The 21,592-nt window shown below is 38.5% G+C and overlaps 1 protein-coding gene across 1 annotated transcript in view; it reads right to left on the reverse strand.

Annotated features, from left to right (window-relative positions):
- Positions 1-19: 19 nt before the first annotated feature.
- ADCY7 (adenylate cyclase 7) overlaps positions 20-21,592 on the reverse strand; it is a 34,116-nt gene continuing 12,543 nt past the window's right edge. Inside the window, exons 9-26 of the mRNA XM_075715125.1 lie at positions 19,395-19,527; positions 17,900-18,085; positions 16,921-16,964; positions 15,471-15,551; positions 14,354-14,426; positions 13,449-13,546; positions 12,645-12,729; positions 10,890-11,027; positions 9,634-9,696; positions 9,000-9,038; positions 7,437-7,600; positions 6,367-6,448; positions 5,643-5,798; positions 4,797-4,943; positions 4,248-4,355; positions 1,032-1,146; positions 290-414; positions 20-173 (exon numbers count right to left, since the gene is read on the reverse strand). Coding sequence (XP_075571240.1) covers positions 27-173; positions 290-414; positions 1,032-1,146; positions 4,248-4,355; positions 4,797-4,943; positions 5,643-5,798; positions 6,367-6,448; positions 7,437-7,600; positions 9,000-9,038; positions 9,634-9,696; positions 10,890-11,027; positions 12,645-12,729; positions 13,449-13,546; positions 14,354-14,426; positions 15,471-15,551; positions 16,921-16,964; positions 17,900-18,085; positions 19,395-19,527 — 1,984 coding nt within the window. The 3' untranslated portion in view covers positions 20-26. The remainder of the gene's footprint in view (positions 174-289; positions 415-1,031; positions 1,147-4,247; positions 4,356-4,796; positions 4,944-5,642; positions 5,799-6,366; positions 6,449-7,436; positions 7,601-8,999; positions 9,039-9,633; positions 9,697-10,889; positions 11,028-12,644; positions 12,730-13,448; positions 13,547-14,353; positions 14,427-15,470; positions 15,552-16,920; positions 16,965-17,899; positions 18,086-19,394; positions 19,528-21,592) is intronic.

Below are 21,592 nucleotides of genomic sequence, written 5' to 3' on the forward strand. Positions count from 1 at the left end.
CTATTTTGATTAACTTCATCGTAGCCTCAGTTGAGTCCCATACCTTGGAATTTGGCAGTCTCGGTGCAAACAAAGTAAGTCCTCAGTTCTCCCTTGCCTTTGACGTTAATGAGGCCCCTACATTCACATGAATATCCCAACTCCTGTAGTATTTTACTTGTTTCTTCTGTGACCTTTGTGTGAAAAGAATGAAAAACTCTTGTGAAATTCTTCTGATTATTCACATTTTAAAAAACTCCACAACCAATTAGAAATAATTTCTTACACATTCTAAGGCTCACATGTTTACCTGGATTTTCCCAAGTTCGCCTGTACTCTCCATTCGACTAGCAACGTTAACAGTGTTGCCCCAGATATCGTACTGAGGTTTCCGGGCACCAATCACACCAGCAATCACAGGGCCATGATTTATCCCTGTATAAACAAAAGCAGGTGTCACTACTGAAGTAGTAAGTTGTGTTCATTATTAGCCATAAGTCATGTGCTTCGGGGGGTGGGGAAACCACACCAAAACTTAACCCTGCAACACATTTCTAGCAGTCAGTATTATCACGGTTCTGTAAATATTAGTACCAAGGCTCAAGCAGGTGTGAAGTGACTCACTCATTGTAAAATGGGAAGTCCGAGAAAGAACTAGGGTAAAGTTCATGCCAAAGCAAAGTTTTCCCTTTTCTCCTTTTTATATATAGAAATAAACATTTGTATAATGACAGTAGTGTCTTTAATCAACAGTTAGTAACAAGGTACCTCCCTCTTCATCTGCACCTACAATTTTCTCCAAACTCATCCAGCTGCAGTCTCCATATTCCTCCCTCCAGTGACTGGAAAAGCCCATCCATGAAGTTGCTCGGCATATGTAAGAAGCTAGACTAGACAACACTACCTTCAGCTAGTCAGCATTTTATAATAATCCAAATACTGTGTTCAGCGTTAAGGGCTCCACAGCACTCAGCAATTTACCTCAGTCACCCTACCTCATTTTTAATTTTTAGGGAGCTGCAGAGTTCATGTTCTTCACACACTGAACTTACCAATACGTAAGCGGAAATTGTTAAAGGAATGTCGGTTGATGCCATCCAGTTTACTCATCAAGGCAATTCCATATTCCACCATAATTCCAATGTGAGCATGCTGTCTTTCCTTATCCTATGCAATTCATAACAAATATTAATGATCAAATTAAAACACAGAAGGTTGTGTCAGGCTATTATTCCAAACCTGTACCATTATTGAATGAAGTACATATGTATAAGGATGAGACCACTCATCCTTGTAACTGTGCAGAATTGCACAGTTCAACAAGCATTCAAAATGGATATAAAAAAAATGCATTAAGTTAAATTGGAATGGCTAGGAGATGACAAGCATGATGTCCTGTTCAGGATGCTGGTTGGGAAAGTCCCTTGGGAGGCAGTCCTGAAGGGCAAAGGGGTCCAGGAAGGCTGGGCCTTCTTCAAGAAGGAAGTCTTAAGGGCGCAGGAGCGGGCTGTCCCTGTGTGCCGTAAGACGAACCGGCGGGGAAGACGACCAGCCTGGCTGAACAGGGAGCTTTTGCGGGGACTCAGGGAAAAAAGGAGAGTCTACCACCTTTGGAAGAAGGGGCAGGCAACTCAGGAAGAGTACAGGGATCCCGTTAGGTCATGCAGAGAGAAAATTAGAAAGGCAAAAGCCCAACTAGAACTCAATCTTGCCACTGTTATAAGAAATAATAAAAAATGTTTCTACAAACACGTTAACAACAAAAAGAGAGCCAAGGAGACTCTCCATCCTTTGCTGGATGCGGGGCAGGGAATATTGTCACCAAAGATGAGGAAAAGGCTGAGGTACTTAATGCCTTCTTTGCCTCTGTATTCAATAGCCAGACCAGTTATCCCCAGGGTACTCAGCCCCCTGAACTGGAAGACAGGGACGGGGAGCAGAATGGAGCCCCCATCATCCAGGAGGAAGCAGTTAATGACCCGCTATGCCACCTGGATGCTCACAAGTCCATGGGCCTGGATGGGATCCACCTGAGAGTATTGAGGGAGCTGGCAGAGGAGCTCACCAAGCCACTCTCCATCATCTATCAGCAGTCCTGGTGAACAGGGGAGGTCCCTGATGTCTGGAGGCTTGCCAATGTGGCACCCATCTACAAGAAGGGCCGGAAGGAGGACCTGGGGAACTACAGGCCTGTCAGCCTGACCTCAGTGCTGGGAAAGATTATGGAGCGGTTCATATTGCATGTGCTCAACAGGCATGTGCAGGTCAACCAGGGGATCAGGCCCAGCCAGCATGGGTTCATGAAAGGCAGGTCCTGCTTGACCAACCTGATCTCCTATTATGACCTGGTGACCCGCCTGGTGGTTGAAGGAAAGGCTGTGGATGTCATCTACCTGGACTTCAGCAAAGCCTCTGACACTGCCTCCCATAGCATTCTCCTTAGGAAGCTGGCAGCTCGTCCATGGCTTGGACGGGCGTACTCTTCGCTGGGTAAAAAACTGGCTGGGTGGCCGAGCCCAGAGAGTTGTGGTGAATGGAGTTAAATCCAGTTGGTGACCGGTCACGAGTGGTGTTCCCCAGGGCTCTGTTTTGGGGCCAGTCTTGTTTAATATCTTTATCAACGGTCTGGATGAGGGGATTGAGTGCACCCTCAGTAAGTTTGCAGATGACACCAAACTGGGTGGGAGTGTTGATCTGCTCGAGGGTAGGATGGCCCTGCAGAGGGATCTGGACAGGCTGGACCGATGGACTGAGGCCAACTGCATGAGGTTCAACAAGGCCAAGTGCCGGGTCCTGCACTTCGGGCACAACAACCCCATGCAACACTACAGGCTTGGGGAAGAGTGGCTGGAAAGCTGCCTGGCGGAAAAGGACCTGGGGGTGCTGGTTGACAGCTGGCTGAACATGAGCCAGCAGTGTGCCCAGGTGGCCAAGAAGGCCAACAGCATCCTGGCTTGTATCAGGAATAGTGTGGCCAGCAGGAGCAGGGAGGTGATTGTCCCCCTGTACTCAGCGCTGGGAGGCCACACCTGGAATACTGTGTCCAGTTTTGGGCCCCTCAGTACAAGAAGGACATTGAGGTGCTGGAGCGTGTTCAGAGAAGGGCAACAAAGCTGGTGAAGGGTCTGGAGCACAGGCCTTATGAGGAGCGGCTGAGGGAACTGGGGTTGTTTAGCCTCTAGAGAAGAGGAGGCTGAGGGGAGACCTTATCGCTCTCTACAACTACCTGAAAGGAGGTTGTAGTGAGGTGGGTGTTGGGCTCTTCTCCCATGTAGTAGGACGAGAGGAAGTGGGCTCAAGCTGTGCCAGGGGAGATTTAGAGTGGATATTAGGAAAAATTTCTTCATGGAAAGGGCAGTCAAGCATTGGAACAGGCTGCCCAGAGAGGTGGTGGAGTCACTATCCCTGGAAGTGTTCAAAAACCAGGTAGATGTGGCACTCTGGGACATGGTTTAGTAGGCATGGTGGTGTTGGGTTGATGGTTGGACTGATGATCTTAGAGGTCCTTTCCAACCTTAATGATTCCTAGTTTTTACTTTCATTAAAAAATAATCCAGCCACCAAGCCAGAAAACATGAAATTGCTACTCTACCTTTAATTGGTTTAGTGGTGGACTTGGTTAATGGTTGGACTGGACGATCTTAAAGGTCTTTTCCAACCTAAACAATTCTATGATTCTATGTGATTACATTTTCTAACGGATTTATGTCTGTCCTTTAGGATTCCAGATTTAATTTTACATGTCTTGTATATATTACACATGTGCATCCTAATGTCATACACAAACCTGCTATAGTGAAAGTGAGCCTGAGTACAGAAATTGGTTTTAATTCTTCTGGGTGACAAACAGTTTCTGATTACAATCTAATGTAGCACCTGAGGATTCTCTTTTTGTGCCAGCTCTCAGCTATCACAAAAAGCTTACTGCCCAGTTCTGAGATGGCTTTTTCTTTAGCAGCCATTCTTTGACTTCCCTATTATTAGAGCTATTCTGTTATGCATCTAGAAATGCTAAGGTACTGGAACCAAAGATTAAAGATGTAAAAAGTATGCTGGGGTTACAGACTTAATACCTGCTTAGGAAAAAAATGGAACTAGGAGATAAATAGTGAATTCAACAGGAGACAATACACTTTTATCATCTTTTTCCACATTTCAGCAAGTCACTCGTGGTGATTTACTTTCTCTTTTATATATTACATTTTGTTACTTTGAAACACACCAATGTACACACAGAATACCGAAGGCAGATTTCAGAGACAACGTACCTGGTTGTTCTCTTGGCCTGGTGTAACGCTGAGACCAGCTGCTGCCATGTAAGTGCTTCCAATGGTTTTTATTTTTTCAACACCACTAAATTTAGGTTTTAACAAGAGCTGTTTGAAGGGAAGAAAAACAGAAACTTGAGACATTAATACGATATTTCAGTGTGGGATTTAACCAGAAATCTTATACTGTCTACAATAAGCATTAAAAATCTCTAGGAATACTATCAATCATGAAGGTTAGATAAGAAAGTACTGAGAATTAGTTTCAGGGTTTTGCTCTACCTGCTCATAGGAGAAATAAAAGCACTGAAGTACTGAAATAAAGTCCTGAAATTCAGGACTTTCAAACCATACTACTGATGCATTAGATGATGTAATTGAAAAAACCCATCAGATGGAAATATCTCTTTCCAGATTGCAAGGCTGAACTCAGAGTATTAGTTCAGCCTAAGAGCCTTTTTTCCCCCTTTAATGCTCACAGATTTAGTGAAACATTTTATTTTGCAGTAAATAGGTAACCCAGTGCATTTTTGCCAGAAGCTTAATTACCTCATCAAAATCAGCAATGATTTCATTTAACAGCCGCAAGCATTCCAGGCCTTCTTTATTGACATCACATTCAGTATAAAACACCTTAAAATCTGGTACCGATGCAAACATGACACAGACACAGTCATAAGATTGATGATACCAGTCCTACAGGAAAACAATATAGTCACACATTGTCAGCAGTCACCTTCCACCACAGGTTTTCAAAACTATGATTATTGTTTTTAACCAGTAATCAAATTACAGTTTTCCTATGAAGTCAACCACAGTACTTTACAGTGGGCATCTCTTATTTTATCAGAAACATTAGCAAAGTTGATTTGCCTAAGGAAGAGGCGAGATATCTATGTGTCTGAAAGATTCTCATCTGTTCTGGACAGTTCCAGTCTTATGACGCTTGCCATAGCTGTGAAATCAGCAATATTTATTCTGATGACATGCTGTCAGAATAAGATGGATATCTTAAAAAAACCCCAAATTGTTATCGATGAACTTCTCACTGGGGTTATTACCAAGGAGATACTATCTGTTCCTCAACTAACTTCTTTAAAAAGCAGGCCTATCTTCTCTGGTAAAATATGGTCTTTGGGAAGCAATAAATCCTTTTTAAATATTTGCCAAACTCAAACTGTGTCCTGAAGCCAAACTACCAATTCTGAAAACATATTTCAGAGACTGACATTAAAGTTCGCATTTTTTTGAGGCCATCTGGATAGCAGATTCTTGGGATACAGACAAGAGGCAAAGAGTGCAGAACCTTACAGTCTTCTGTGTGCTTGTTAGCATGACGTTCTATGTCACAGAAGTCCAATTTACTGTCCTTCACATAGTAGAGATTAAACATACCTCATTTCGTTTTTCACCAATGAAATAGGCAGCAACGTGTGCTGGAAGTACATTTTCCAGCAAAAGCCTGTTAACATTCTCCATCGTTTCAAACTGTTCATGTTCTTTTTTGAACTTATTCTTCCACAGACAATCCAGTCGACAGTAATAGTCAATCTGCAAAGGTACCAAATATGATAAATTAAATCCCTGTAATATCTTGCTGAAAAATATTAGTCAACTTATTCAAAAAGTATAGTAGCAATAAAGTTTCTTCAAGGCCTTTTGAGCCTATATAGTTATGAAAAATGCGCTTTGAGAATGAAGGTCAGAAAAATATGAAGCAGTCAGTACAAATGAATGTCATCTGGGTACCATCAGGTGTATTTACCAAAATGACATTTTAATAATATGGTGATTATTTTTATCTTGAATTACTGCCGTGATTTAGGATTAATATTGACATACAAATACAGATAGATCCAAATCAGAAGAATTTGAAACTTCTGACTTCTGTAATGCTAGTGAAAAATATAAAAATGTTCCCGCCCTTTCACAGTAAAAATTTTTGCATTATCTATAACTACAGTAAGTACATTATCTACAACTAAGTACAAGAATATTAAAAAAAGATTAAAATATATACTAATTTAGTGCAAAATTTCAATGAACAATACTTTTGCATTTTATTTAAATCAACTTGCTGCAAATGAAAGAACTAACCTATTGCTTTTTAAATACATACCTGTTTTGCAAGTAAAATTAGGGTTATGTAAAACAGAACCAGATACAAATTAGTCATTACCCTTGGCTCTTTGATGAAAAGCCTGAAAACAAGAAAGCAATACAAAGTCATCTGTATCCTTTAAGAAAATCCATATGATTAAGGGTTGCAGGGGGAAGAGGAGGGGAATAAGAGCATAGCAGAAGAGGGTGTCTTTATTCAGACATGTACCACCAATGCCTTTGTTATTTGTGGAAGGAAAGATGATAACAAATAAGAACCTGAATTGCTAAAACAAAGACAACCACTAAATCACACCTGGATATAGGTCCATACAAGTCTGAGACACCACTTGTATTTCATAGTAAGATCAGTCTGTCTTACCACATCTATTAATTATCACAAATGCATCAAACTAAACTCTCATTATATGAATAGCCTGGGATTAAGAGGCTAAATTAAGAGCTCATTTTAGCTTTTTTAAGCTGTGCTAACAGCTCACAGCCTCTGCGAAATGAACTTATCCTAATCTTCAGCTATGAGGCTGTGCTGAGAATCTCAGAAACAGACTTACAAATTAACAGTAAAACCCTTCCACATATGATGTCTCTTAAGTATTTTTATAGTTTCTTCAACTAGATCAGGTAAACTGCTGTTACTTTTCAAAATATGTACAGTTGGTGAGGTAAGTAAATGAGGAGTTCACTACCCTATTGACTAACAAGGTCTCACAAGCACAGCTTGAGGCATCAGACTTTTAGCAAGGCTTTTCTTCATCATTTAACAGAAGATCAACCTAATTATGAGATTCATATTCTACCCCCTAGTCTTTAATGTAAGCTAAGCTTCCAGAGATCTCAGAAACTGTATTACAGAATTTTTCAGAAAACACACACTTTCTTTTTAGAAAAACAAAAAGGTGATATGGTCTAATATGATTTCCATGTCATTAACTTTACAGAAAGGTTTGTAATGTCTGACTTGCATGATTTTGATATTTCAATATTCCAGTAAGTGTACAAAAAAAAAAAAAATCTAACGCCTACTTTAACGAAACAATATTGTCAACTATAAGAAACTTTACACCGCACCTGGTACTGTTGCCGCAGTAGCTCAAGGGTCTATGATGGAGAGTATTAAAAATTATGAGGTATACAGTCACAGCAATGGACAGGAGAAGAACTTTGAGTTCAAAGCACATCTGAAGAAATACTGAACAAGCAAGGAACCCCAATATGCAGCAATAAGCATAATACTGTAAAAGAATTTAAAGAGCAGTTGCATTATTCAGGCTTTATGCATAAGAGAATTTCAAACCATAGCAAATGCTCTAAGTTCATGATCATTGTAATTTAAATACAAGAAGTTACAATCACTTGCTAAATACACTTAAAGCTTTATTTTTAATTGCACTGAAAGGCTGAACTTAATACTTTTTTTAGTTTACTTTTTTGTTAAAGACAGATTTAAACAAAAAGCATCACACCAACATAAGCAGTGTCAGATAAAAACTGAAGGGTATTGAGAATTTATCTTCTGAAATCTATTAATTTAAGCAAACATTTCAAGTTCAAGACTAACCTAAATTAGGTTCATAGTCCAGCAAACAGGCTCTGAACCAGACACTCCAGCATTCTGGTCCTATTTTTGACAGTGCTCCCCTTTTGTAACCTTAAGCAGATACCACATTCCCATCTCCCCCACCTGTAACATGTGAAGACCATGACCTGTTCTCCAACCTTAGACACACCTCCTTCATAAGAACTTTGATGCTATTAAGTGTTATTCAAGCTAGGGCCATTATCCAATGCAATTACTGAAAAATCTCCTGGGGAATCACAGTTCAGGCATTGTGTCCAAGATCAGCATGCAGGTGGGAGTATTAACACTGTCAGGTGGTACAAAGTGCGTTGTGCAGACAGGATTGCTCCCAGCCGCAAGCACAGGTACAAGATGCTGAGCTAGCATACTCCAGTCTACAAACAACTCCAAAATTATCTCAGCTTCTGCTCCTCAAGAGTTTATTTCTCTTTATGTACAAAGCGCAGTTTTTCACCCATAATAGCACAGACCTACCACAGATCTGGGAGATTCTTAGCTAAACAGTTAACATTTCTGCTGAAGTGAATGAAACCAGAACAATTTACGGGGCAACTCAGGATCAGAGCCCGTATAGTAATGTATTACACCAACTCTTGTCATCCTAAAGGCACTGAATCTAACCTCCAAAAGGTAATGAACACTCACAGTTACAACCCTGAAGCCAAACCTCTGGAAAAGAAACAATTACGTAGAGAACACTGACACAGGTCTGTTGGCCATTTAAGCCCCTTCACTCTATCAAGATACTTTATTGGGACCCTTGCAAGTACAGGTCTCATCTCTCAGACTCAAACATAATCGTCATCCTGTTCTACTGCTTCTTCCTCAAAGTTTTAGATCTACGTTTAAGCCTGAACTTTCAAAAAATTGCAAAGCCATACTTTATTCAGCACAGCAACAGCAGCTGAAACGTCTTGATTTCATGAGGAACTTTTCTGCTGTCAGATACCTAAAAAGCTGTGTTTTATACAGCAACAGAACCTGCCAGTTGTCAGTAATACATACAATATTCAAAGATCTGGGGTTTAAAGTAACATGTATTCACTACTTACAGTTTCCTCAACGCAGGATTGAGTTGTGTTTCCAAAAGGCTGATTTACAGACATGCAAGAACAGAAAATTACCAGATGAGTACAATATGCATTATATATGTGTAGCTTATCATTTATCGTAAGGACTTGAATGAAAGGGTCCTCACACAACCAGCTGCACATTGTTCAAAAACATGTCCATCATCTAAAGGGGCAGCCTGGTGACAAAGGAGCATCCCAAACGTGGATGATCTCAAAATAGAATGCTACTTTGGAGTTAAAGAGATAAAAAATTAAACCCTCGGAAATAATCCTTTTGTGTCATTAGTAAGTGCTGAAGCTATCCTTACAGGAATGCTAGAGAACACCTTTCAAAGGTGCTGAGTAACCAAAATAAGCCAAAACTTCAGCTTTATCCATGAGTGCTCCAGACTTTTGAAAAATCCCTAAAAGATGCACAGTAAAGCCATAGCTAACGATAGAAAATACCCCTAGAACTGCCTTGTAGCATGAGTCTTTGTGTTCAATGATTTAAAAATTCTGTCTTAATGAAAAGATGAAAATACATCAAAATGCTGCCATCCATCTATATTATACACACCATCCAAGACTAATTTCATTTTAATCTTAGAAATTAAGATGGTACTCTACTCACATAGGTGGTAGCAGACAGGTCATCTGATCCAGTAAAGTTTCCAGCTTTGTTGTTCTCAGTAGTCTTGATTTGGGGGGGGAGAACAACAAACAACAAAGCCACCACACAAACTTATTAGCAGGTAGTCACTAATTTTAAGGTTTTTCTCCATATATTATATAATGAGTCCTGATCTGGTTGCCCTTTCAGTGCTACTGCAATATAAATGTTGAAATACAATGATGTCCCATATAGTTGTATTAAACATGTATGAGCACACACAAGGTGGAAGAAGGTTAAAATTGCCAAGTATTTACTTACTTATTTTTTAATTTGGGGTAAAGTTTCACATTACAGCTATGCTAATCTAACAACTAACTGGCACAAACGTGGTTCTGTCTCATCCCCCGGTTTCACAGCTGCTGTTCCTGTTTCCTTTTAGGCTGTCTCTGGTGGTGTTCACATGACATTACTGTGAGTCAATTCAAGGACCTAAGTCAGCAGAAAAACAACCCTACGAAAGAAAATTAAGCATTTTCTGCAATACAGCTTTCAGAATAAACTCCCCATGGAATCAGAAGAACAGCAGACCAAGGAAGGACATCACTTTTAGTAGCTAGCTAACAGACAGGTTTAACTGTTAACATGATGTGTCACACGAAGCTTGTTTAAAAAAAACTACAGCAGAGTGGTCTCGAGCATGAGCATGAGGTTACTCCAAGGGGTTGTTTTTCTAATGTATGTACCCCAGATACAATACAATACTCAAACTAAAGCTAAAAGACAGACACTGTTTGCATCTTAGTCTACCAGTAACTACCCACAATGTCTTTGGTTTTAAAAGACAGCCAAGCTATTTTCTTCCCTCCCCCATCTGCATTATTACTAGCTAGTGCAAATAGTACAGTAAACTGCTTTAAACTACCTGCTACAGCCAAACATTTAAACCCACATTAAAAAAAAAATGGAAGACCATCTTAGGCATGAGGGTTACAATCAATAGTAATTACAAATGCCATCTTGGAAGCAAGAAAAGGTGGTATAAACTAGAACTCAAGTCTGTTGCATGTACTTTTAGTTCTACAAACTGTGAGTTTTTACTTTTAATGCTTTTACATGACATGGTGCATTATCCTTGTGAAAATCAACTCATGTTGCAAATCACACATTAGAAAAAGCAGCAAAAAGCATGGTACTTGATGAAAAGACAATAGGAAGTTACTTAAACTGTGGATGTTACAATAAGTTCACAGCATAAAGATAATGCAATTACTTACCAAATTAAAAATGGCTATAATCAGCAAGGCACCTATAGTGATGACTGCTAAAGGAACCCTAAGTAAAGGCATTGTTTCCACCTTTTCCGAGATAGCACAAAGATGGTGCAGGAAAGGCCACTGTTCTGAGCAGCACTTCTGTAAACAAAATTAGTTTCAGTAACATGGAAGAAATATTTCTAAATATGAAATACTACTTTTCTGCAGGAGAGTGGCAAGAGTCTTCACTGGATTCCTAATTTACAATTCTGAATCTAGTCATTCAAATTAAATGCCTAATGCCTTTCCACAACTGCAAATAGAGATAATGCTTCCTTATTTCACAGAGGCTGGGTGCTAAAATTTTCCGAATTTCTGCTTTACAAATTTATGATCTGATTGAAAGGTTTAGCAAAATGTTATTAAAATTATAGCAACAACCTATGTTGTATTTTTTAGTTATAGAGCTATAATGTCATATTTGGAATTACATTTTCAGATGACTAAATCAAAACCAACCATAGACAGTCCCCTTTCTCGACATTCTTATATCCGCCATTTGTTGCTATAGAGAAGAACATCTAGTAAAGCATATACTTTTAACGATTGCAAGCATTATTCAGGGATGCTATACCAAAACACTCCCAGCGTAAAACTCTAGTCTGATGCAACTGCAATCTTGGAATTTTCTTTTTCTTTTCTCCATGTGTTTTTACATATGTAGAAACCATACGTGCATACATATACACATACCTCTCTCTCTTTCTCCCCACAGACATACATATACACACATACATAAAAAATCCATCCACTTATATAAACATACCATATATACATAAAATCCATACATGCCATCTAACAGTACTTTTAAATTAATCACAAAACTTCATCCCATGTACAGAGTGCGATTTTTTTTTTCTTTCCCTTTTACAGAACTTGAACCTGGCCCTGTAAGAGACTGTTTCTTTCTGTGGCAGTTTTCCTGGGAGACCACCATCACCACTCTGCAACAGGATGATAGTGGCATGTTCTCAACAGAACTTCAGAATTCCCTCTCACCCTTGGTCTAGCACAACACAGATTTGATGAGTGTAAGGAACTCTCGAAAATCCCTTCCCTCTCCCACCCCTGCCTCCAGATAGTTCTTGGACTGGAGAAGGATTTTATTTTGCATCACTGAACTCTGTATGTCACTATGGGCTGTCTCTGTGTCACTATATATTTTTAAACAGTAATTGCATACATTTAATAATGGAAAGAAAAAGGAACTACAAATACAAAGTGTCCTAACTGATATAATCATGAATTTGGAATTCTAACAGCTATGAAATTGTTGCCAATTAATTATTCATATGTTTGTAATTTTGATGGGACTTTATAAGTTATTATGAAAACTAATCTTGCATTCAAACTTATTTTGATTTTATTATTGTTTCCAGTATAGAAAAATATCAGGATTTACAAACAAAATTACTATTAAGGACAAACACAAAAATAAATTTTAAAAAATCCAACCCCACTTAGCAACTTTTAATATCTTCCTCCTCCCTCCAACCCATCTATTCTAGCACCCAAATAATTCTGAATTACAGTGAGAGTTTTCAGACATGAAAATCTGTTTCAGGCAATGAAATCTTCTGGTAACCTGAGGTTCAAGGCTCCTGTAACTCCTGTTGAAATTAACAGCTTAATTCATCATCCTAAAAGATAGACCAAGTTGCTGAATTACATCCATCCACTTTTGAAAACAGTTTGTTTTTTTTAAAACAAACTTACCATACATTTCTCAGCAAAGCACACAACCAAAACAAGTACAATGATGACCGCAACAACACCAAAGGAAATTCCTAGTTTTGCAGTTCTAAACAGAAGAGAAAGCATTAAACAAACCAGTGTTAAATGAAAAAAATTTCAAACCGCAATTCAGACTAATGTTTGCTACCTGTGTTTCTCTAAATTTAAATAGAATTTTTCCTCTAATAGCACTGGATGACCATAATATTGCACAGGTTACTGCTGCTCTGTTGCACAAATACTACTTTAAGGTATTCTGCTCCTCGCTGAGAGCCTGAATCACTACCCCATGCATAAGCCACATGGAAATTGCACTGCAACAGCTATGAAAAACAAATACGCCATAAAACTTCAGAATTATCAAACATCTGCTTTCTCAGAGGTAACAGAAGAAGCTCAAAGTTCCTTCTTTGTACCTCTACAGACAAAAGGATCACTGAACACATTTTAACCAGCTAATCCCATTTTTCTATTGCTCAATGTGCTTACAGCGAACTATTCTTATAAAATAGTATTTCTCACTTAACTGATCATGTCCCCCTGTGTACTAAGCAAACACAACATTAAAGAAATATTTCTATTTTATTTTCATACTGATATCTAGGCTCTTAGGCCAACAACATGAGTGCACTCCTTTATTAGGGGTAAATTAGTCCTAAGAGGTGTGTGTTTCTTACATGTAAACCCTCAGGAACTCCAAAAGACTTTAAAAAGTTTCATGCACATGAGTTTCACTTTAGCTATTGGTTAATTTGAGTTATAAATTATTAAAATACTGGCACTTACTTTGGCATTATAAACATCTGTATCAGAAATATACAGAGGAACACAGAACTGGCACATGCGAAGTAACTCTTCAGTTTTAGAATAGGAATGCTGCGATACTGAAACACAGATTATAATCAATCTTAAGGATAAATTCCAGGGTTTTTTTAAAGTCTATTACATTTTTGTGATGACATATATATGCAAATTTATACTGTACTATTAAAAAGATACATAGAACTAAAAGACAACAAAAGCAAACCACCAAATAAAATTCACTTGAACATCTGTCAAGAAAAACAGCCCAGTCCAAAGGATAATTTCAAACCTAGAGGGAAATCCACCAAGTCTATAAATCAGCACTTCACAGATGCACATAGTCAAAACCTTCATTGAAAAAAGGATATACACAGAAGTAAACCTAAAGTGTATATATGCACACACATACCAGTAAATACATACAGTACACCACAGCAAATTTAGCAACAGTTATTCAAACAGAAAAAGTACACTGTACATAACAAATAATAGTATTATACTTGCAATGGAACAACCATAGAAAGCAAAGTATTTTCATTATGGATGTAGAAAAACTTTTTTTTTTTTTTTTTAAAATCTCATTACTTTTGAGAGAAGTTTGTCATATAGTGAAGTTGCACAACTCCTACTAACTCCCTTGTGGCAAGAATTTAACCACAGATTAGAGACAATCTCCTTTAATCTACAGAATTAGCATTCCCAAGGAAGAATGACCAACTCAAATGAATCATGAGATCTTCTTTCCATTAGTTACCAAAAATCTCTTTGGATGCGCAGTCACCTCCAGAATCCAGTTTCAGAATGAAAACAGACAGTTTCAAGTATATTCTTATGCTTCTCTGAAGTGCAAATCAAAGACCAAAAAGGATTACTTTGCTCTTACCAACCTCTTTTTCAAGACCGGGTTCTGCAAAAATCAGTGAAAATCCACAGAAATCATCCGATTTGCCACACCACGGACTGCATTCAAAGAGACACACGTTACAAAATGTACACAATGGGCTAAGGAGAGTATGCAAAAGCATCGCTGTAGTTGAGACTTCACAGTATACAGGGTGAGAGTGCCACCGTTTTACACACATTTGACAGGCTTTATGTTTCGTAGCATAACTTGAGCAGTTACGTTTTTATGTAGCTGACGGGCACATCCAGAACACTCTCACAGACAGCAGCATCTGCCAGTTACATGCAAAATGTAACCCCAGACCTTCCCTAAGGTTCACAAATAGAAGAGTATAACAGCAGATGTCAGAGATGGCCCAGAGCCTCCAAAAACTTCCCCTAAATAATATCAGGCCCCTATTAGGAATCGTTGGGGTACAGTGATAACAGCCTTGTTATAATTTAGACAAAAGAAAGAAGTTTTCTTCTCAAATTCACTATTTTATATTTGATAGGAATTTAAATACTGTATTTTAAATTAAAAAAAAAAAAAACCAACAACCAACAACATTGCCTGTGCTTGTCTACTTTTAAATGAAAAATATAGTGCCAAATGCACCATGTACTACTGATAGACCGTTTACCTTCAGTGAACCAGACACTAAAGCAATTTTATTACCACCTCCAAAACTGTGTTTTGACTTCATACATAGGTTTTATTCAGGACCGCACCCCATTTCCTGACACTTCTTATTTTAATAAACAGAACACAAACATTAACTTTCTATCCCATCATACACTGCAGTTCGGCTCATTACTTTGGACAGTCATAAGAAACAAAGTAATAATTTTGCTATTTCATAGTACTATATATACCACATTGTACAGCTAGACTAACCATTGGCTTCTTGCTATAATAATGCAGTAATACTCTCATTATATTCAAATTAAAACCAAAAAGGAAATAAAATAAGTGAAAAATTAACAAAGACCAAAAAAAGGCAAGACAAAAATCCTGGTAACTTTTCATTTCTGAGAAGTAAATTTTGTATCTAGACTTAACATTGAGAATGCAGATTATTCTCAAAGAAAAGATGAAGAAAAACATAAAATACTGCATACTTAGTTGAATTGAGGCCCTCAATGGTTGACATCATTTCATCATAAATATCTTCCTCCATCCGTCCCTTCTGAGATGAATTTCTGAGAACAAAATTAAGTCCATGTCACAAATGCTATTCAGAAACAATTAATGGCTGCAGAGGACCATACTTTCTCAGTACACAAGTGGGGTAAGCTACCAGGGAAAAGTTAAACAAGAATGCTCCAAACTGATAGACATAGACATCCATACTCTCTAGTTACTCAAATCATGCATTTTTCAAGACAGTATTTTGATAAACTAAGAGAATGTTTCACAAGTGAAAAATCATCTACTTACTTAACTCTGTGTTACAGGTACCACTGTAAGCATTTCTACATATAGTGCCAATTTTTTATTACACTACAGTGGCCTACATTAATACTACTAACCAAAGACGTATCTTGTAAAATATAACATATATTTACTTATATATTTATGTTAAACTGTATTTATTTTGTACTATAATGTTTACAAACAAATGTAGCATCTATGAGGAAGAAAACTAAGAGCTGAGGTAGCACAAGCGGTTACAACATATACATGTATACTATATATGAGGCGTTTTGATTTGTTTTCCACTGCTCTTTCGGTCTCTTACTTCCCTACTCCCTTCCATCCTGGTACAGCCCTGTCCTGGTTTCAACTGGGATAGAGTTAATTTGCTTCCTAGTAGCAGGCATAGTGCTGTGTTTTGGATTTAGGATGAGAAGAATGCTGATAACACACTGATGTTTTAGTTGTTGCTAAGTACTGCTTACGCTAGTCAAGGACTTTTCAGCTTCCCATGCTCTGCCAGGTGCACAAGACGCTGGGAGGGGGCACAGCCAGGACAGCTGACCCAAACTGGCCAGAGGGCTATTCCATACCATATGACGTCATGCTCAGTATAGAAACTGGGGGGAGTGGGCGGGGGGGCAGCGATCGCTGCTCAGGGACTGGCTGGGCATCGGTCAGCAGGTGGTGAGCAATTGCATTGTGCATCACTCGTTTTGTACATTATTATTATCATTATTAATTTCCCTTCCTTTTCCATCCTTTTAAACTGTCTTTATCTCAACTCACAAATTTTACTTTTTTTTTTTTTCCCCGATTCTCTCCCCCCACCCACTGGGGGAGTGAGCAAATGGCTGTGCGGTGTTTAGCTGCCTGCCGGGTTAAACCACAACAAGCCCATAAACCAAAACCCAACCTGAATGAGTGAGAGGCCAGTTAAGACAAAGGGGGGTAAGCTCCTTTTAGAGTATGCTAACAATAACAAACGTGAATTGAGAAGTTTTTTAAAGGCCAAAGATTTAGCTTAACTTTTCTAATGCAGGAATACCATACACACAGTGATTAATCAACTGAAAGATCACATGCTTACAGTACACTGAACCGCAAGAGGAGCACAGGATCGCATATTTTAAAAAAAGAGAGTACTTGACAAACCTATCGGAAGTTCTCTGGCGCCCAGTGGAACACAAAGGTATTTCCTAAATCAAATAAGGAATTAAGAGTAAGTTACACACTCAATAAATGGCAAACAACTGCTGGAAATAAACTTCAGGAAGCTGCCAAAAACATTTTTCTTCACAAATAAAAATCAAGAACCATTCTCAAACAGAAAAGCTTACAAAGCAGAAAATATTGCTGGAAAGGGTTGCTTTTTAACAAGTGAGTGTTTTCTGACCAAAAAAAAAACTGTTAGAAAAAAATTTAACAGATCTTCCCTCTTATTTTTCTCCACACACTGTAATAATTAGTGTCAGCAGAGGCAAGTAGACTGGAAACCACTCCACAAACCTGAATGGATGGATACTTAATTTCAAATTTACTACAGCTATCTGTCCACAGCCAGTAATACAGCCTTGCTGTGCCTCCAGGAGCACACCTAAAAGCATGCACATCTCCTCCTTTCAGCTTCCAGGAAGGGCAGGTGGAAGGAAAAATTATTTTCCTTAAATTTTAAGATCTTAAAAATCTTAAGAATTCTTAATCTTTAAAATTCTTTACTGATAAAATCCTGTTGCAGGTAGAGCATGTGGTGGGACTGTTTATTTTCTATACATTTTAAGTAAATGTTGAGTGTATCTGGAGTCTGGAATAAATAATCTTTTTTCCAAAACCACATGTAGTGAGCAGAACCTCAAGATGGAAAAATGTCAGGAAAAATAAGACAGTTTCAAAGTTTCACTTTGAAGGTTTACTATGAGTATAGCCTGCTAGAGATTGGCAGAGTTTGAATACTGCTAAGTTCTGACAGAAATAGTTGTTGCACAGATACCTTCTTAGTTCTGTGTACGCATTTAACACCAAGAGTAAAAGCAGAAATTCAGCCACAACAACCATGTCAGGTTTTGAGTTTCACACCACAGACACAAGGAGCAGTTTGCAATTGCAGAATGACAATCACTGCTTCACACCTCACCTTTCTTCGCCTTCCCTGTGAACTTGAAGAGTCACTGCTCACACTTTCCCTGTGGTTCAGGTGGGCAAAGGGCCTGGCTGCTCCCCAGGACTCTAAATAACGTGTCATCCGAACAGATGCTCGCATCTTCAGCCCATCATTAACTCTTGTTTTAGGGAGATGATTATTTGATACGCATTGTTTGGACTAACAGAAAAAAACCACTCGTTTAGAAAACAGGAAGTGATACAAATTACAAAGAAACAAAGCTCTGTGTACTTGAGTAGTTTAGGACTATACAATCGAGCTGTTTAGTAGGACTCTAAACACATACCAGCAATGCATCAGCCAATCTCAATTCCTTTATCTCATTTAATTACTGTGAGCTAAAGCAAATCATGACATAATGACTTTGCTTCAGCTGCCTTTACAAGCCTTTGCTTGTAACACTGCAACATTCAAACTTCCTGGGTAAATTTACGATGATGCAAGAGATCGCAGGATCTTATAGATGGATAGAATTTCCTTGCAGTCAGCACAGTAGCAGGGGAAAAAGATTCCCAATTCCTGAGCTAGGGCGTATCAAAACAGTGGTTACGAGAAGATCCCACAAATTACAGACTCAACATTAGATTATATACCTGTGTCACAGGTGAAGAGTCAGGCAGCATATACAGGATATACAGTAATACCCTTGTGGGTCTATAAGGAAGCTAAAACTACAGAATAAACCGATACAGCAATGACTGGTTATTCTCTAACATTTCTCAGGTATCTTCAGTGAGCAGGGACCATTTTGATAGACTTAGATCCTCATTCTGAGAATGTTCACTGTGCACATGTAGGGGGGGTTGCAGTGTTGAGTATATAAAACATGCAACAAAGATTGAGTTCTTGCTCATTAAAAGTGGCTCTACAGTGTTCCTTCCTGTAAAGATCATGAAGGAAAGAAGTTTGTCATTTTCATTCTTCTTTCTTTTGAAATATTTTACTCATCAACCACAAGCTGATTCAAAATAGCAATACTCCAGGTGTTTGCACTTACTAGGTTCTAAATGGGCAACCAACAGCTGCTAACTTTACACCTTGAAAACCAGGTGAATCTCACATCTAAGATAGTGAGTAAGAAGATGTCAGAAGCTATTTTACAGGGAATATTTTATCTGAAAGTGGCCACATAGCAGAGGTATTCTTTCATTACTTCATCCCAGCTTTTGACCTGGATTTGTGAGACACACACTTCATGCAAATACATAGTCAAATATCAGTTTTTACTCTAAGTGGACCACATAAAAGATTTCAGCATAACACATTACCTTCAATCTAACAGACATGTCATAAAACAGTAGGATGTGCTTTCAGATCTGAGGTCCCAAATCCAAGCTACTCAGATGACTCATACTGTATTTTAATTCTGTCCCTGAATAAAAAAAGGTGTATGCACCACAGACACCTATGTACTTAAAATGTATGTACATATTCGAATAAATATACACGTTTAAAAACATACACATACCCTTGGATCGACGACTAAGTAGGTTTTGATATTCATGGATTCAAGGTAAGGATCCCTCAGGTGTCCATTCCCTTCTTCTACTTCATAAGCTTTGCCTAGGTGATTTAATGTTGCTTCAGTGATGTGTACACGGCTGAGAAGGGGAGAAAGAACAAGAGACCCAAACGCTTACAGAAAGGTCACATTAAGCATTTCATTTACATTTCAATAGCCACTGCTGACATTTTTGCTTTTCAGCCATCTTGTGCTTTGGCAGCCAACTGCAAAATCCTGCCAGTACTTAAAACTGTATTTCCAATCCTTTACTGCAGCCCTTTGTTGCACATCTTTCATAGCAAGTATGCTAAAAACCACTTCCCAGAATGAGACAGTTTCAGTATAAAATTAAATTGAAATAAGCAGACGTATATAAGAAACAAGAGGAAATGTGATCAAAGGAGATCTGATGACTGACAACACTCGCAGGCAGATTGTTTCAGATGGCAAGAGCTGCAAGGAAAGCTCACAAACAAAACATAAGCAAGAATTGCCTCATGCTAGAAATGCATGAGGAAGGGAGGAGATGGTTACAAAGTCTGAACAAAAAAGCTGGAAAAGGTTTTTTGTCAGCTAGGAGGGTAATTCTGAAAGTCTGTCTTCTCTGACTGAAACAGAGGAGGGCATAACACTGCAACAACAGCAACACATTTCTAAAGGGAGCAGCTAGTATTTTTCTGTACCCATTCACACTTTCCCTTAAACCTGTAGTTCAGTATCCCGAATCACGTATTTCCATATAAATTACGAGTAATATCTTTCCATAGAATTCCTCAACAGGAGACTTGAGTGTGTTCATAAAATAGCATTTCTTTTCTTATATTCTACTTTCTTGTTGTTCATCCTCCCCTAGCTTTTCTCACTTTTCTTTGGCACAGAGGGGTTAAACACTGTGCTGTCGATCCTACAATTGGTCAGCACAGAGCTGGGAATAGAACATTTCCAGAATGGAAGCTGACAGTGTGCAGCACTCCTGCCTAACTACAGAGAGCAAGAGGATCACTGTCCCATCCGCCTCTACTTCCTTATGCTGCATGTAGGTTTGCTTGAAGAGAATTTAGCCAAGACCTGGAGACCACTGGCTGTGGCTTCCCACAAGGAAGAACAGAAAATTCCTCAATACATTTGGAGCCAAAAGGTAAGAGTTTTGGAATATAGAGGATGCATGTTTTTGTTTGTTTACTGGTAATTGTCTCAAAAAACTGTTTTTTTCATTGTTACCTTGATTATGCAGTTTTGCAATAGAGGTGAACTTTCAAATCTGAAATTTTAAAGCTTGCTCTAAAACATCATTTTCTCCCATAGAGACTGAGGCATACTGGGCAATGCCTGTATTAACTGAGCCTTAAAACACAGTCATGTACTGCAGCAAGTTTTCTGTGGTTTTCCACTTATCTCAAAAGGCAGTACATTTGTTCACTATCCACCATTTTCCATTTTACCAAGCTTCCTCTCCCCTCTTCCCCAAATCACACACTGCCGCAGTACAGTTCAGATCTTACTGCAAACTTCTTTCCATTTAAATTATGATGCCAATGATGTCTCAGCAGTTACTAATGCTTACTGGACTCAAGGATCAGCACATAACCGAAAGCTGCTACTGCTAAAGCTGCCTCTCAAAGGCAAGCTGTAACATGGGTTATTGCACTTACCATGCTAGTACAGAATACCTAACATACTGCACTCAGTTTCCTATGCTAACAGGCCTGAGAATAACATACTCTGATCTTTCAGGCATATTACGTATTAGAGAGAATTGGTCATAAATGCATTTTTATTTTTGGTTTTATGTTAGTCCTTTCTGCTTTACTAGTGTATTACATTGTTAGGAATGCAAATAATTTTTAAAATCAGAAAGACGACGTACAAGGATACTCTGTCAATGGAAATAAAATATTTATAAAGCTAGAAGTTTTCTTGCATCCTTCCAAAAGTCTTTAGAATTCCTTCATTTACAGAAACCCAAAATATATATACTTCCTATTTTAAATAAAAACCTCAAACTGCTCCTAATGACAAAACTTCTGCTTCCAAAGAAGCTGTACTAGCTAACATCAGAATGGGGAATCTCAGACACATCATTTTTCCGCAGAGCAGAAAACAAATAAAACATAACATTTGCATAATGAATCCAAACCCTTCCTCCCTGTGAGGCTCAGTCT

The sequence above is a fragment of the Pelecanus crispus genome, chromosome 8 (assembly GCF_030463565.1).
Source record: "Pelecanus crispus isolate bPelCri1 chromosome 8, bPelCri1.pri, whole genome shotgun sequence".
In the NCBI taxonomy this organism is placed as follows: Eukaryota; Metazoa; Chordata; class Aves; order Pelecaniformes; family Pelecanidae; genus Pelecanus; species Pelecanus crispus.